This window comes from Chrysemys picta, chromosome 7, assembly GCF_011386835.1.
Source record: "Chrysemys picta bellii isolate R12L10 chromosome 7, ASM1138683v2, whole genome shotgun sequence".
In the NCBI taxonomy this organism is placed as follows: domain Eukaryota; kingdom Metazoa; phylum Chordata; order Testudines; family Emydidae; genus Chrysemys; species Chrysemys picta.
This window is the reverse complement of record NC_088797.1, coordinates 84484624-84502939: the sequence shown is the minus strand read 5'-3', so window position 1 is coordinate 84502939 and position 18316 is coordinate 84484624. Positions and strand designations below refer to the sequence as shown.

The window sequence follows — 18316 nt, the reverse complement described above, 5'->3', positions numbered from 1 at the left end:
CTCTACAGTATGTGCTTCATACAATATAGGATGTTTAGTTTCATGTGTTAATGTCCTAAGCACATGCCTTATATTTTACGTTTCAAATCACCATGAATACACACGGCATGGTTTGTACACACACACACACACACACACACACACAAATATAAATATATACTGTATATAGCTGTACCTCCATGAAATGCTATGTTTATATAGTCTTATCTACTATGATCACATACAAAAATTATGTTCCAACTTCTTTTCTTTTCCTTATGCAAATCCTTTTAGGATTACATTCAAAGTCACATTCTTTACTCTCTATCACAGTGTCAGTCCTTTCGTTGGCAGTATCCAGTTAAACACCACAAATCATTAACTTTGCTTGTTACAGGAGCTTTAACTGAAGCATTAAAAAGTGGTGGTGTTTGATTTTTTTTTTTTAAGTGCTAAAACTGTCTCTTCACTCTGAGATTCTCAGAAAAAGACATAGTACTGAACTTTTTGTGCTACACTCTATACCATAATCATACTGGAGTAAAATACAAGGCAGACCTCTTGTACAATATGTAACTTGCAGCAGTTCCAGCAGCACAACACTTACTAAAAGCAAGTTGCTTGTAAACCTTGAGTCTCTTGGTTTGTACCTTTTCTCTTCCCCCCCCCCCCATAGTTCTAATATTTCTGCAGGTATAATTGGAACTGTAGGTTTTTAAAGTTCTTCACTTTCCACCACGCTCTGGGATGAGGATGAAAACAACTTTGGACTTTCAACAGCTGAAAAGGCAGAAAAAATGTCGAGTCCTTGACCAGTGAGGTTTGCATACCGGCCACCACTAGGTCGAAACTTTATTGGTAGTGGAATCTGTTGGTGCCATTGGGCTGAAGAAACAAAAACAATGAAGAGAAAACATAATTCCAAGTCAAGTCCACATTTATTTTAACATTATATATAAAAAGCCAATAGAAATTTTCACACCATTTGGAAAGTGCTGCTTTCCATGTTTCTAAATGGGAACCCCTCTCAAGTCCTTTAAAAAAAAAAATCTGTTACTACTGTAGGGTCTGTTCCTTCAGATATCCTCAAGTACAGTGCTTTACAATGATGCAAAGTCCTATTGGAGCCAATGGGTGAAATCCTGGCTCTACTGAATTCAATAGCAAAATTACCATTGACTACAATAGGACCAGGATTTCACCCACTGAGCCTACTCATGGTTGTAAGGACTACAGTCAACAGTAAGTTTGTGGATCAGCAAATAGACATCAATAAAACCAGAAATCTCCCTCAGCAGTGTCTTCCCTCCCAGTTCCTCCCCCTAAAGCCCCCCAAAAATCAGGGGAAGGATTTGTATTTTTTTTTTTAAGATAAATAGTTCTGACTTTTGTCCATCTCTAATTTTCATTGCAGCTACTTTAGGTGACTGATTATGAACAAATTATCAATTTGTTAATTAAGTTATTAAGCAAAATAAAAGGAAATATATTGCTTTATGTAATTATAAATCTAGTTGCTAACAGTTAATTAGATTCAGTGATCTTAAAATGCACATACAGCTTGTACTTACACATTTAAAAGTAACATTGAACTTTTTTGAATTTAATAATACTAATAATACCTAGCTGTTCTATAACAATGTCGTTCTCAAACCACTTTACACAGCCTCTTTCAACACCTTAATAAGACTCTACTGTTGTGCACAAAACCTCCAATTTTGCACACAAATGCGACAAACCTATTTCTACCAGAAATCATTTGTGTATCTTTGTGCTAGTTGGATGCACAAATTCAGGAGTTGGTGTGCAGATTTGAAACCCATTTGGAAAAAGTGTCCTTTAAAAAGTAGATCCATCTTCTTAAATGTTGACATGTAGTTGATTCCATAGCTGACAAAATGCAATTTCTAAAGACTTCATAATCAATCCTTTCATATTCAAACATCATAGGGATTTTTAGGGTATAACAACAGACAATTGGCAGATGTAATCAACACTGATTTATTAGAAAAACAAAGCAGCTAATCATGGGAGAGATGCTTGGTCCACTGTAAGAGAGTTTTTGTAAATAAATAAAAATAGTAAAATCAATAGATTTACAGGAAATTGGGGCAGAGTTGTAGAATGGGTGATTTCTGGGATACATAGGAACACAGTAAATATTTAGGCTGCAGCATTGTAGTAGCTGGATGAGCAGCACTATGTGTAAATAAGGAACTAACTGTTACACAAGAGTAGAATCCTTTATCCCTTTTCTGCACTGAACTTTAGCTGTCTTTAAGACTCAGACTGTTTTGGATAAACAGCCTTTTCTTTCTCCCAGTCTCAAACAGGTTCCCTTCCTGATGATACCCTTTGTGTTGATTATACGTATTTTTTTCTTTAAAATTTGGGGTTCACTGAATTGGAGACATTGAAGACTATTAACTACCAGACCCCCCTGACACTGCAGGACTGTTCCCTTCTTGGTTTGTTCTAGCTTAGTTCTAAATGGCACAAATGATGAGGCTTTTAGTCATGTCCCTTGGCAGATTTTCCACAGAGTCTCTTAGAAAATGTTTTCGAATACTCAGTCTGAATTTTTTTATGTCATTTCTCTTAATTGGACCACCTAAACAATTCCTTTCTATTCTTATGGTTTGAACTCTTTAGGTGTCTGCTATTTATATTTCCTTCAAAATATGGGAAGCTTAAATAAATATATCTAAATCTTTTTTTAAATATTCCAATCTCTCTCTGGCTCCCTATGTCCTATCATCAAGCATTAATAAAGTATAAAATGCAATTCTCCATAAGGCCATGGAGTGGCAGAAACTGACAAGGATGTGGACTAATTCCTTGGCACTGGCAGCCTGCCTGTTTTATTTTTTTCCCCAGGTACAGTAGTCTAGTAATTCCTTTTAAAATGTAGATTAAAAGGATTGAAAATTCTCAGCTTCTGGCTAATGCTGCAGAGAAGTGGTCTACGAAGTGTATGTGAGCTATCTTATTACACAGCTTAGGCATTCAGGATAAAAAATTTTAATACCTTACCAGCTACCGATAATGGCTATGCTGTTATTACAATAGGCATTCACTTTCATCTAGGAGTTCATAGCTGCTAAATATAGTTTCAGACAGAGTGTTCTAGGCCAGATGAACTGTGCATGGTGGCTCTACATGCTCTTGTGGAAGCATACAAAGTGGCTGATAAATCAAATGAAATGCTCAGATACCTACTTGTAGAAAAGACTATTAGTGAACAGAACAAATTCCTGAAAGACCAGAATTTGGACCTAATCTTACATTCAAGATTTTTTTTTCTAACTAGACAAATTGAATGAATTTATAACATAAAGACATGGAGGAAAAGAGCAGGGTGCTGGACTGGTAAAGAATAAAGGAGCCTTTTAGCATTAAGTCACTGGCTTCAACAGAGGCCAGATTGATTGATTGATTTTTATTGCCAAAGTTGTTCACTGGCCTAATCAGTTTTTAGAGTACTTGCTATGGAGTTCTAGTGGTTGCATCCCTGCCATCTTCTACTCCTGGACATTTTCATAAAGCCAAGACAGACACTTTTTTTTTTTTTTTTTTAATACGGACTGCAACTCTAATAGAAAAATACACCAATTTATTCAATTCCTTCCTTTGGCTTCTCAAATTGTTCTAGCCACAGAAGCATAATTCTCACTTGCCTAAATGGAAAATTGACTAATAAAATCTGAGAGATCTAGACAAAGGAGAAAAGGGCCATGCTCAAGAAAGAATGAACATTGCTGCTTGACTCAATGATTTCATTTAATTATATATGCAGAAAGTAACCTTATGGTTCCAAAACCTGTTTCCATGTGAAATGTCTCTCCATAAATGTAGATCTTAGAAGCCTCTAATTTTTATGCAGGTAATTGCTTATATTTGTGCTGATCCTGTCCCCAAATGAAGTCAGTGGAAACGGAGTGTATCCGACTGATTTTTTTTATCTCTGTATTGTTTACTGCATATCTTGCAATAAAAACTGACGAAAAAAGTTTTCTTGTGAAGTTATTTATTAAATTGCATGTAACATTGTTTATTAAATGGCATGTATATCAGGTCATTAATTGAGATGCAATGAGATCTTTATGTTTCATATACAAATGTCACATTTACCTTGCTATGTGTTATGAAATTACACTATAAATGAATTAGCTGAAGAACAAAAAATGGTTTATTGGGGTACGCCCAGGGGTGGGCAAACTATGGCCCGCGGGCTGCTTCCAGTACATCGGATGTTTTTATCCAGCCCTCAAGCTCTGTTCAGGGAACGGGGTCAGGGGCTTGCCCCGCTCCGCCCGCCTGGTGCTCTCCAGCCCCCGACTCATAATTCCACCATCTTCGGCATGCGCAGAGCCACACTGCACAGGTGTGACTTCACTGCGCTGTTTCTGGGATCGAAACCCTGTCCCTACTCGGCAGCCCCATTAACATGGCAGCGCACCCAATCCCCTCCTCGTCTCCTACTGCCCCATCCTCGAGATCCTTGAAACTGCCCAGGGGCCGCACCTGTCCCAGCTAGGGTGCCTCCCCCCATGGCAGTGCCTGGTACGGCCGCCTTGGTGTCACTGCTGGCCGTCCCCTAGGAATCTACGGTACCACCCCTGTAGAGTCCCAGCTCCCTCAGTAACATCCTTTATAGAGCCCTCCCACCCCCATGCTATACCCCCTAGAGTCCTCCTCTGCCATCAGGCATTCATGGCCCGCCATACAATTTCCATACCCAGATGTGGCCCTCAGGCCAAAAAGTTTGATCACCCCTGTCTGCTTATCCTGGTGTAAGAGGCGATGCATAGCTTTGCTTCCTCAGGAGGAACTGTTTATTATTATTTATTTGTATTATGGTAGTGCCTAGAAGCCCTACGAGAAATTAGGGGCCCACTATAACTAGGCACTGTACAAAAACATAGCAAGACAAGTCTCTGCTCCAAAGATTTTTATAGCCAAAATAAACAGGTCAGAGGAAGTATTATCCCCATTTTACAGATGGGGAAACTGAAGAACAGATTGTTTAAGTGATTTGCCCAAGTCACCCAGGCTGCGATAGTGCTGTTAAGTGAACCCAGATCTCCAGAGTCCGGTGCACAGCTCCTGCTCTACCTCTCACCTGCATCCAAGTTGTGATGCAAAAGTGCTAATATGGCTATGCAGGGTGTGTGTGGTTCTTACTTCTCTTTTGTGGCTATATTAGGCTGCGAACATACTGTGGCCCTATACTAATAATGGGTCTATTCAATTTCCATCAATGTCAATGAAAAGATTTCAGCAAGAACTGCAAAGGGTATAATAAGAACTGAACCACCATATGTTTTTTGCTTTGTTTTACTTAATAGTCAATAATAGGACACCTACCATATATATCAAGTCTAGCAGTGCATGAAACAATACCAGCTTCATTTTTCGCAGACAGAGTGTACCAACCAGCATCTACTTTCTTGGCAGGTTGAATCAAAAGGCATACGTATCCTGTTGTGTCTTGATGCATGCTGGAAAAATAAGTGTACAGAATTAGTATTTCTCAAGTGTGCATCTGCTGTCTGGGTTTAACATCATATAGATTAAATACATACTAAATTATAGTCTTAGAGTGCAGCTTTACTCCGAAGGCCTGTATAAAAGCAGCAACTTCATACTCAACACATCTGCTCCTTGCATGTTCTTGGAGTCTGATCTGTTCATTCTAGTGATTCAAATATGTGTTTACTCCTCTCAGCCCTGCAGAGCCATCACAACTGTGGGCTTGTCTACATTACTGCGCAAGGTCGATCTAAGATACGTAACTTCTGCTATATGAATAGTGTAGCTGAAGTTGATGTACTTAGATCTACTTACTGCAGTGTCTTCACTGCGGTAAGTCGACAGCTGATGCTCTTCCGTCAACTCCACTTGCGCTTCTCGTTCCGGTGGAGTACCGGAGTCGATGGGAGAGCGCTCAGCAGTCAATTTATCACGTCTATACTAGACGTGATAAATCAACCCCTGCTGGATTGATCGCTGCCTGCTGATCCGGCGGATAGTGTAGACAAGCCCTAAGAGAGAGAGTAGGCTGGATTTTATTCTTTATTATGCATCAGCTATAGAAGTGTTAGTAAGTTCCAGTTAGTTATACCTGTGCAAACCCATTTAAAACAGTTGTAAAGTATGTATTTTTCTAATGCAGAAACTGGAGATGCAATATATGAAATGGCAGTAAAATTGTAATATTAATCCTGGAGGAAAACATTCATAAAGGTAGTAATTAGAGCTGGTTGGAAATTTTGCTGTAAAATGTTTTTCTGTTGGGAAAATGCAGATTCAGTAAATTTGAAATGTTCCAGGGGAATTATTGATTTCAGCAAAATCCCAGTGGAAACCTGCCTGGTTTCCTGCAAGCTTGCCCACCTCCCCGGGTTCTCAGCAGCTCACAAGGCAGGATGTCATGGACTGGGATGAGTTTGCTCTCTGGGCTGCTCTCCTCTTATCACCCTGGAGGTTTCCCTCCTCTCCCTCCCATCCTCTCCTATTATCAGCCCTGGAGTTTCCCTTCCCCCAGCAACAGCAATGGCAGACAGGAAAAGCAAGGATAGGCAGCAATGACATAGTCCCAAATGGGACTATTCAGTTTCTCAGGAAAGTCTGAGATTCACAGTTTTGCTCTGATTCAGAATGAAACAAAATCTCAAACATTCTGAATTTCCCAGGTGATGGAAATTCCATTTTCTGGCCAGCTCCTGTAGGAACAGTATTCCTAAAGGGTAACATTCACTGTTGTTCAATTAGCCCACTTAACTCACCCATATGGGCTATGCTGACGTACAAGGGACACAGCATCTGTGTAGCAGGTTACATGCATACCCTCTTCCCACTGCAGAAAGGGTCTCCTGGCCTCATGCAGGCCAGCATAGAAGATAAGCTTGCTGGCAAGAGAGGGATGAGCCAGGAGAAGGACTGACATTTTATGTTCATGTGGATCCAGGCATCTTAACACTGCATAGGTGGCACTGAAGGGCTGGGGTTGGATTTATGATAGGCTGAAATAGCAGCTGTGTAGGGCAGGCCTCGTAGAGCAGTCCCACAGATTGGACAAATACTCAGACTTCTTGTGGACGTTGGAAATTTCACCCAAATTAATTAAAAATGAGGCAAGCCAGGACAGAGCTCCATCCTGTTTTTAACCATTTAGCAGAATAGCCGGCAGAGACCAATGACTCCATGTTGAACTAATAGACTGTGAATCTAATTCAAACATTACATTGACCAACAGATTTACATAGGAGTAGGAATCCTGGCAAAGAAATCATAAAATATAATTAATTTCTAAGCTAAACAAAGTCAAGGAAATATTTTATAGCAAATTTTCTTTATTCAGCTAGAATGCAGTGATGTATTTGAACCAAAATGCTGGATTCCAAACACTTCTGAGTTTTAGAAATGTGGACTGATTCTGTACCTGGGCTTGAGCCCAAATTTTGCAGTCAGTTCCTATCTTTCATGTGCTAAACTAGAACTCTGGATCTGAACTTCAGGGTATTAAAAATTATGATCTGAATATTCTGGTATTGGGCTCATCTGTACTAGAAAGTGAATGCATGAAAAAATTATCTTGTCTGAGAGAAAGTTAGCTGCTATTACCCACAAAAAAAATACAAGGCTTCAAAACCAGCATTTGTTACAAGCACAAGCCTATTTGCTGATGCTGAGTTTATCTGATGGTGGATTTAATGTCTGACACAGCCACTTTTATGCTCACTTTAAAAAAATTAATCAGATACTTAATGCAAATTTGCTTGTCACTGTATGAATAATGAACATTATTTTAAAATCTACAATATAAAATTGAACCTTTTACTTGTCTGCACTCTTCAAACCTTAGGGAAATTAAAGTTTCTAGAATTTTATTGGCAAAAAAAAAAGTGCAATTGTGGTTTGCAGAGTTTCGTTTTAAGGAAGAGGAAAATAATTATTCTATCTGCAACGCTGATGAGATCTCTGCTAGGAATCTTAATATTAAAGATACTATCTACTTGGAAGAAATCCAAAGAGGGAACAATGTCAGTTAGAAGGCTGGAGGGATTTAAAAGTTAATTATGCTTAGGAATAACTGAGGGTACAGAACTAGCTGTGACTATGTGGAAGGTGTTTAATGCCGAAGGCCAAATTCTGGAACAGTATTCCTGGACCACAAAAATGGAAGCACATTAATGCTGCAGACTAGTAGTGTGTTTCTGTATTAAGGAAGGAGTATTCCTGTCCAGAGCAGGAATAAATCTGCACCAAGGGTTGGAGTGTGGATAGATGCCAGTTTGGAGGCAAGGAGTTTGTGCACTCAAACACGGAGACCACACTTCTTGACTGCTAGATCCTGCTCTGCTAATCCCTTCTATGGCAGGACCTACAGAACTCTCCTCTCTGAGTTCTGGGAGAGATCAAATCTGGGTGGCCACCTTCTGCCTCCTATCCTCCCACTTCTAATTGCAGATTCTGGTGTCTTCCGCTGTATACTAGCCAGCCAGCATTTGGGGAACATGAATGAAGAGGCATTATTTAGGGTGGAAAGGGGCAAAATGTGTATGTAACTGCAAGTAATGGGATGAAATAAATAAAAACTTTCTGAAAGGGAGATCTGTTAGACTGTGGACTAGTGTCTTAAGGGAAGAGGTGGAAGCCCCATCTCTTGGGATATTTAAAACTAGACTGTACAAGGCAGTGGCTATAATATACGGTGCAGTACATTCCTAGGTTGATAGGTGGGTGAGCAACAAGACAGGACCTATATGGTTTTCCGCCTCTAACTTGTGATTATAATGAGTTTGACTTTCTCATTTACGCCTACAATGTATTGTATTACATTTTAGTCCACTATGTAAACTGAGCTGTAGCTCATTTGTGAATTTCATATTTTGTATAATAATTGCCTATACTCTTAAAAGTAAATCAAATATTTCTCTTATCCTAGAATGAGATATTGCTTTAAAAATCCTCTTAATAAAGGTCTAGTATCATTTATGATTTCCCCCCAAATCTACCAGCAAAAGGGCAATTTGAAAGATTAAATGACCATTGCAATGATGGATCCCAGCAGCACTTTACTCACAGCTCAGCCAACTGATCTCTTTTAAGTTTAGTTTTAAAAGCTAAACTGACATAAATATAAAAGAGAAGCTCATCTTTAAATACAAAATTATATTGTTAAATTGGAAAGGTTATGGCAGTGAAGTGCTGATGCCTATATTAGTAGGATGCACTGAGCAGCACGCACAATGGAGGTGATGAAGAACTGAGAGGCAAGGGGGATGAAATTCATCTGGTACAAAGGCACAGTTCAAGGTACTTCTTAAACCCTTCAGGGATGGATTATGTATTGCCAGAAAGGCATATACGTGTTTCACAACTGGCCCCATGTAGCAGAGGACTGTGTTGTGGTGAGTATGGGAAGGGGCAATAGGATCTGTGGTGATAAAGTATATCAGGGGAACTACAGGCCAGTCAGCCTCACCTCAGTCCCTGGAAAAATTATGGAGCAGGTCCTCAAGGAATCAATTATGAAACATTTAGAGGAAAGGAAAGTGATCAGGAACAGTCAGCATGGATTCATGAAGGGGAAGTCGTGCCTGACTAACCTAATTGCCTTCTATGAGGAGATAACTGGCTCTGTGGATGAGGGGAAAGCAGTGGATGTGTTATTTCTTGACTTTAGCAAAGCTTTTGATACTGTCTCCCACAGTATTCTTGCCACCAAGTTAAAGAAGTATGGGCTGGATGAATGGACTGTAAGGTGGATAGAAAGCTGGCTAGATCGTAGGGCTCAACGGGTAGTGATCAATGGCTCCATGTCTAGTTGGCAGCCGGTTTCAAGTGGAGTGCCCCAAGGGTCGGTCCTGGGGCCGGTTTTGTTTAATATCTTTATTAATGATCTGGAGGATGGTGTGGACTGCACTCTCAGCAAGTTTGCAGATGACACTAAACTAGGAGGCGTGGTAGATACACTAGAGGGTAGGGATCGGATACAGAGGGACCTAGACAAATTAGAGGATTGGGCAGAAAAAAACCTGATGAGGTTCAACAAGGACAAGTGCAGAGTCCTGCACTTAGGACGGAAGAATCCCATGCACTGCTACAGACTAGGGACCGAATGGCTAGGTAGCAGTTCTGCTGAAAAGGACCTAGGGGTCACAGTGGACGAGAAGCTGGATATGAGTCAACAGTGTGCTCTTGTTGCCAAGAAGGCTAACGGCATTTTGGGCTGTATAAGTAGGGGCATTGCCAGCAGATCGAGGAACGTGATCGTTCCCCTTTATTCGACATTGGTGAGGCCTCATCTGGAATACTGTGTCCAGTTTTGGGCCCCACACTACAAGAAGGATGTGGAAAAATTGGAAAGAGTCCAGCGGAGGGCAACAAAAATGATTAGGGGTCTGGAGCATATGACTTATGAGGAGAGGCTGAGAGAACTGGGATTGTTTAGTCTCCAGAAGAGAAGAATGAGGGGGGATTTGATAGCAGCCTTCAACTACCTGAAGGGGGGTTCCAAAGAGGATGGAGCTCGGCTGTTCTCAGTGGTGGCAGATGACAGAACAAGGAGCAATGGTCTCAAGTTGCGGTGGGGGAAGTCCAGGTTGGATATCAGGAAAAACTATTTCACTAGGAGGGTGGTGAAACACTGGAATGCGTTACCTAGGGAGGTGGTGGAGTCTCCTTCCTTGGAGGTTTTTAAGGCCCGGCTTGACAAAGCCCTGGCTGGGATGATTTAGCTGGGAATTGGTCCTGCTTTGAGCAGGGGGTTGGACTAGATGACCTCCTGAGGTCCCTTCCAACTCTGATATTCTATGATTCTATGATTCTAAGTAACATACTATGCAAGTGGCCCAAAAACACTATCACCACTATACTAGTCTATTGGCTGGAGCAGTGGCTGTGGGGTGTAGGGAGCTGTGCTGCACTTTTGCACCCGGATCCCAAATTGGGGAAGTGGATTTCATTCCCTTATCCTTCATACTAAAGACCAGTTCCTTAGTCTTTAAGTGGGTGAAAAAATTTCATCTAGAGAGAGGACAAAACCTGCTCTGACAACAAAACTTTTGTGCCAACAATCAGCCCAGTCTCAAGGTGACATTAACTGTATGAATGACTGTACAATACCTCATCCTTTCTCTGTTTGCAGGGATGGTTTCATTGTCTTTCTTCCAGTAGAATATTGGTGGTGGCATTCCAATCACTCTGCCTTCTAATCTGACTGGGTGCCCTTCAGGCACGCCACAATTCTGTAACTTCTCCAGGAATGCTGGGGCTTTTTTGACTTCCTTTGCTGGAAAGGAGGAGGAACAATTACTGTGCATCCATGTCTTTATTTAGTCTTTTGCACTGAACCGTTTGGAAACAAACAATCCAAAATGATTCCTATGACATCTTAGGCCTTGTCTATACTACCAAGTTTTGTCTTTTGTCGACCAAACAGTACGTGTGTACACATTGCGCTGTGCCTTTTTTGGGAAAGATGCCCAGTTCTGGTGACTAAATACATCCACCCCAACAAGAGATTTATGTCTTTTTCCTCTACCTGTTTCTCAACAAAGTGCCAGAGTAGACAACATGCTTGATTTCATTGCTTTAATTGGCCACCAGGAGGTGTCCCACAATGCCCATCGTGATCGCTCTGGTCAGCGTTTTGAACTCCACTGCCCTGCAGCCAGGTAAACCACCATCTGCCCCTCCCCCTTAGAAGCCCCGGGAATTTTTGAAATTCCATTTCCTGCTGGCTCGGCGTAGAGAGGTCTCATCGCATCTTCCCAGGTGACCTTTGCGAGTTATAGCACCAAACGCTCTCCTGCTTGGACCACTGCAGAACTGTTGGCTCTGATCTGTATATGGGGAGAGGAGGCTGTGCAGACCCAGCTGCACTTGAGCCATAGGAATTGGGATACCTACGGGCACATTTCTCAAGGCTTACACGAAAAAGGCTATGATCAGGATACACTACAGTGCAGAGCAAAGATAAAGGAGCTGAGGCAGGCGTACCATAAGGTGAGGGAGGCAAACCATCACTCTGGTGCTTCACCTAAGACCTGTTGGTTCTATAAGGAGCTGGACGCTATCCTTAGTGGCGACCCCATCTCCATTGCGAAGAGCCCCATGGATACTTTGGAGGGAATGGAGGTGGTGGAAAGAGGACCTAACCTGGATGACGAAGTTATTGATGAAGAGATGGAGTTAGAAGAGCATGTGCAGCTCCCGGCAGGGTCACCTGGTGGGGCAGGCAGCCAGGAACTGTTCCCCATTCCAGAGGTATCTAGCCAGTCTCAGCAGTCACTCTCCGGGGAGCAAGAAGCAGGAGATGAGATGCCTAGTAAGTGGCTGTGGCCAGTATAGTGCGGAGGCGGGTTCAGGGTATAGAAATGTGGTAGGCTGGCTGTGTTTCTGTGAGCTGGACATTTCCTGTGTAGCTAATTGGCATGGCAGAATAATGTGTTGATGCACGCTGAGATCTCACGGGAATCCTCCACAGAGATCTCCAGAGAAGTTTCCTGGAGGTACTCGGTAATCTTCTGCCGAAGGTACCATGGCAGAGCAGCTTTGTTCCTTCCCCCATTGTAGGAAACTTTCCTACACCATTCGGCGATCACTTCTGCAGGGACCAAAGCGGCAGACAGGCAAGCAGCATAGGGAGCAGGGCGGAAGCCACAAGCGTTGAGTAGATGTACCCTCATTTCCCTGCTTACCCTTAGCAGTGAGATGTCTGCTAGAATGATCCCCGTCTGTGGAAAAGTGCAGGAGAATTTTAGAATTTTTTCCATAGAATGTTGCACCACAACCCTTGCAGAGAGTGTGTGCTCTTTTCCCCATGTGGAGCGCCCCTCCCCGGCCCCCCAACACTCACCATGCTTTGGCTGTTCGCAGAGATGTGTGCCTGATTAGGGTCAGTGAGAAAGTGATTGTAATGTAGCAAAAGATGTATATAACTGAAATGTTACAATGCTGTGCGTGAATTTAACAATCCCGCTTCTGTGCATTGTCCCCTGTGCTTCACCAGATGTGGCCTTCAGGAACACCCCACGCACCTCCGCTGAGCGTCTTCGCCAGATAAGAAAGCGCCCAAGATGCAGAAAAGAAGACATGTTCCGGGAGGTACTGCATTGCTCCAATGTAAGGAAAAGGGAACGCCAGGAGGTCTGGGAAGCCGAACAGTAGGACAGAAAAGAGAATTAGGAGTTTGTTAAGAACGCTACTGAGCGGATGATTAAAGTAATGGAGGAGCAAAAGCAGATGCTGCAGTCCTTAGTAGCGCTGCAGACTGAGCAGATCCATGCTCGCCTTCTCCTATAGCACATTCAGAACACTTTTCCATGCCCTGCCCCCCAACTCCACCCGCACATTCCCTTCCACTTTCTGGGAGTTCTCTGTTTCCCCTTCACTCCACCCCCTCGAACAACTTTCATAATGATAGCTGGACCTACACACAATTGTGAAAGTCTGTCCTTCCCTGGTTCCTCCTTTCCCAGCAGGCATCTTTGTGTTTGTGTGCTGTTTCTTGTTCAATAAAAGCAAAGTTTTTTAATGGTGAATCACTTTTATTTTTTTTCTACAAATTCAGATTGCAGGCACTACCAATACATGCACAGGCATTGTAATCATTGTCTCACAGGAATATAAGGCCCAAAATGACACAATTGCTTCCTAGGAAAACTAACACGGTGTTAGAGATATACATTACTGGTGCTCATTGTCAAAGTGAAGAACAGGAGTACTTGTGGCACCTTAGAGACTAACAAATTTATTAGAGCATAAGCTTTCGTGGACTACAGCCCACTTCTTCGGATGCGGCCTCAAAGCCTCCCTGATTCTAATTGCCCCCTTTGAGGCTCCTCTGACAGCCCCAGTATCTGGCTGCTCAAAATCAGCGGCCAAGTGATCTGCCTCAGCACTCCACCTATGAGCAAACCTTTCACCCTTAGCTTCACAGAGATTATGCAACGCATAGCATGCGGCTATGACCATGGGAATATTATCCTCATTAAGGTCTAGCCTGCCATAAAGGCATCGCCAGTGTGCCTTTAATCTGCCAAAGGCACATTCAACAGTCATCCAGCACCTACTCAGCCTGTTGTTGAACTGCTCCTTACTGCTGTCCAGGTGTCCAGGTAAGGTTTCATGAGCCACGGCTGAAGGAGTACGCTGGGTCTCCCAGGATCACTATGGGCATTTCAACATCCCCCACTGTAATCTTCTGGTTTGGAAAGAAAGTCCCCGTTTGTAGCTTTCTGTACAGGACAGTGTTCAAGAAGATGCGTGCGTTATGCACCTTTCTAGACCACCCTGCGTTGATGTCAGTGAAACGCCCACGGTGATCCACAAGCGCCTGCAACACCATGGAGAATTACCCCTTCCTATTGATGTACTCTGTCACAAGGTGGTCTGGTTCCAAAATTGGAATATTTGTGCCATTTATCGCCCCTCCACAGTTTGAGAACCCCATTTCTGCAAAGCCGTACACTATTTCACGCACATTTCCCAGAGTCACGGTCCTTCGTAGCAGGATGCAATTTATTGCCCTGCACACTTGCATTAACACAGCCCCAAGGGTCGACTTCCCCATTCCAAATCGATTTGCGACCGACTAGAAGCAGTCTGGAGTTGCCAGCTTCCACACAGTGATTGCCACACGCTTCTCTACCGAGAGGGCAGCTCTCATTCTCGTGTCCTTGCGCCACAGGCCTGGGGTGAGCTCCACACACAGTTCCAGGAAGATGGCTTTCTGCATCTGAAAGTTCTGTAGCCACTGCTCTTCAGACCATACCTGCATAACGATATGATCCCACTATTCAGTGCTTTTTTCCCGGTCTACCTTATGCAGCTGCTCTGTGAATACCAAAAGCAATCTAGAGTTGCTCCTATCCATGTCACGCAGAATGTCGGGTGCCTATGAGTCTTCTTCAGTTAGGAACTTGACAATTAAATGCACTGCCAGCCTCAATGTCTTCATGACAGTTAACAGAGCATAGGAGAGCAATGCGGAATCCATCCCTTCTCACAAAGATGCTGGGGTGCACAGCAGAGAATAGCCATTGCAAAAATGCTGTGAAAAAGCTGGAAGCCTGTGGAGTGCTGGGACACAAAGCAATGCATCACAGGACATTTAGCCAGGTCCCAAGATGCGCCACAATCTGCTCCGCCTTCCCACAATACCTAGTGACAGAAGGTGTCGAGCTGGACTGTGGGATAGGTACCCACAGTGCAATGCTCACGCTGTCGACGATGGAGCCCCCAGTGTGCATGCGATCTGCTGACAGAGGGAGCAAGTGTGAACATGAAATTCAGATTTTTATTATGTCGACTTTCGGGTGTCAACATCACTTTTGTCGACAAAAATTGGTAGTGTAGATATTGCCTTAACAGGTTGTGATTTTATTTTCTAATGAAAGATTATCAACTTGTTTAAGATCCAAGAACCTTAAGGGAATGTACTGAAAATCATACATAGAACTGATTTTTTTCTATAGATGAATGTATATATGGGGTCCAAACATGCTACCATTGCAGGAAATGAGTGCTGCAGATGTGGATTTCAACAGCACTTTTACTATGGCTGCTCAGGTTTCATCAGGTTTATTTAATAAAATGAGTAGAAAATGAGTAGCATTCAGCATTTTTACATTTAAATATTTTTTAAACTAATAAAACTATAACTGACATGATTAGGGAGGCCATACAGTATTTTTAAAACCCAAGGCCATGTCTTTTTCCTGGGGAAGAGATCAAGAACTTCAATGTATGAAGGCAGGGGGCTGAAAAAGAAAAAGATTATGGATGAGTAGGCAGGGGTTTGCATATAGATACTGTATAGAATCATCACAGCCCTGAAGGAACAACTGGAACACCTCTACAAAAGAAGCACTGGATTTGATTCTCTTCCTTACATCAGTTTTACACTGGTGTAACTCCACTGACTGCAATGGAGTTACTTTTGACATACAGTGGTGTGAGAGGAGACTCAAGCTCAATACATACAAAGTAATAGACAAGTAATTACAGTATGATACTGTACATAGTCTTTTATTAAAACCTTTCAGTAAGTCTTACCTACAACACTGAGCTCCAGGCTAAATGAATTTTGTCCTGTTTTGTTGGTTGCAATGCAAGTATAAGTTCCAGCATCATTTTGTGTGAGAGGATCAATAAGCAAAGAGTGAACACCGGTCTCTCTGACCAACATCTTGTGAGTGCTATCTGGTAATACAGGTTTGCCATTCAGAAGCCACATCAGGTCTGGAGTTGGTAACCCACTCACCTAACAGACAATGAAACAGCTAAAGGCAAGTGACAGACTGATACACACATTCAACAACCCAATAAATAAACTATCGTAAGATCACATATGTATGAGAGAATGTAGAATAGAAAGTGAGGCCAGAGATAGAACTGCTAACTGCTATTGGTGATTATTTCCAGGAAAAAAATTGGTTCCACAAATAAGATTTATAAAAAGCAAAATGTTACTATTCTGCTTGTTTTCAGATTGTGAGTGGCTGAAACCAAAACACTAGATCAGAACTTTTATAGGATTTAATAGGGATGAAATCCACTGGGTTCTACAGAACTCACTTGAAACACATAGAATTTAATAATACAGAATGAGGTATTTCTGTAGAAGTCTTAAATCAACACACAATAGAATTATCAGTTAATATGATTATTTTATACCTCTTATTACATTCTATAGGATTGTTCCATTAGAGATAGGTGCTCACTCAGGGTCAAAAACTTCTCTTCAATGGAGAGAAGCAAATGCACGAATTCCAGAAATTGGAGAAGGGAAATGGAACCTACCCAGAATGGAAATTGCTTTTCTCCAATCTTGTGAAATCTCCAATTTGCTTTTAGGTCCCCACAAGCACTGGTAGGAGAGCAGAGCTAGAGAGTAACCAGCCTCTGTGGCATGCTCCCCTAGTAAACTTTGAATTATTCCTAAGGAAAATTCACTAGAAATGGGCAATAACTTCCACTCTGTCTTCTACTCCCTTCAGGGCTCGGGAAGATCTACTTGCATGGTAGTGGGACTAGTGTCAGCAGTGTGAGTGTTTCTCTGTGTATGTGGGTGTATACATCCTCAGATCTGGAATGGTGGAGGCTATGGAATAGCTTAAAGGTCCCTGGGGTCTGCACAAATGCCATACCACTGCTTAGCCCATTTGGATAGACACTAATCCCTGTGACCCACAACTCCTCAGAGTTGGGAGCATGGGTCAATAAGTTGGGAGTTTTTCTTCTCTATGCCCTTTAGAGAAAAAGGGAATGATTGAGGCTCTGTTGCACCTTTCTAAAAATATTAGTCTTCTAACTATCAATAAAATACAGTGTGAACCTTGGGGTGAAAATGCAGTATCTTCAATCATTTCTGCCCCACTTTTATAGCTATATGGGTGTGTGTTCAAGCACCTCTAACAGGATGAATCAATGACTCATCAGAGGAGCCCTACATCTCTATGGAAGTTCCTTCCGTTTGCCACTCTGCTAAAAGGCTGCTAGAAACTAAGCCACATAAATTGTATGAACTCTGTTGTAAATGAGCCTTCTAGTTTTGGTGAAATTTATACAGCATTTTTCATTCCATTTCGCATGTGCTATGTAGAAAACACCTGAAGCTCAGGCAGAGTGATAGTAAGAAATGAGAGAACAAACACAAGAAAGGCATTAAATATTAGAGGAAAGTATTGAAGAAAGCCTATTAAGGAAGACAGCTACCAGTATGTACACAGAGAGAGTAAGAGTGAGCCATGAAAATACCTTACAGTCCAGTCTACAAAGTCGCCCCTCATGAGCTACCATGTCTCCAGGTGCCTGCAGAAAATATGGCCGGAAAAAGCGGTCTTGTAGTGGTTCTTTATCTCCTTCTTGCACACGGGACCTTGCTCTGCAATACAAAACTGCAGGTATGTGTTTGGAAGAAATATAAATTATTTTCCTAAAATTTGGTATGGGGCACAAACTGTAGAAAACGATCAACAGATATTTAGGTAAAACCAAAAAGTAATGCCAGAATAGGTGTACAAAGAAAAGCATTAAGTACAATATAATGTATGCATATTTTAAATTTGTTAGGATTATCAAATGAACTTTTAATACAGTAAGTAACACTGGATTCCTAAGTCATTCCATATTTTTCTGGCAGAATTTATTTTTACTAATTCATCCATTTCCAGTAACTCCATTGCAATTGTGATTAACTAACTGTAATAATAATACTTTGCATTTAATTACCGGTAGTACCTTCCACCTGATGATATCAAACACTGTATTAACATTAGTGAGTTAAACCCCACAACTAGGGAGGTAGGGAAGCATTATTATC

The 18316-nt window shown here is 42.0% G+C and overlaps 1 protein-coding gene across 12 annotated transcripts in view; it reads right to left on the bottom strand.

The window, feature by feature from the left end:
• Positions 1-641: 641 nt before the first annotated feature.
• Positions 642-18316, bottom strand: part of MYPN (myopalladin) — a 128419-nt gene continuing 110744 nt past the window's right edge. For 11 of the 12 annotated variants that reach the window (XM_008163057.3, XM_065553448.1, XM_065553446.1 and 8 more), the window contains 5 exons: positions 17752-17878; positions 16048-16255; positions 11113-11278; positions 5347-5480; positions 642-864 (listed from right to left, as the gene is read on the bottom strand). In XM_008163057.3, the coding sequence (XP_008161279.1) occupies positions 695-864; positions 5347-5480; positions 11113-11278; positions 16048-16255; positions 17752-17878 (805 nt within the window). In that variant the 3' untranslated portion in view covers positions 642-694. Of the gene's footprint in view, positions 865-5346; positions 5481-11112; positions 11279-13451; positions 14765-16047; positions 16256-17751; positions 17879-18316 lie in introns of those variants that run through there. The other variant, XM_065553445.1, reaches the window with a different exon arrangement.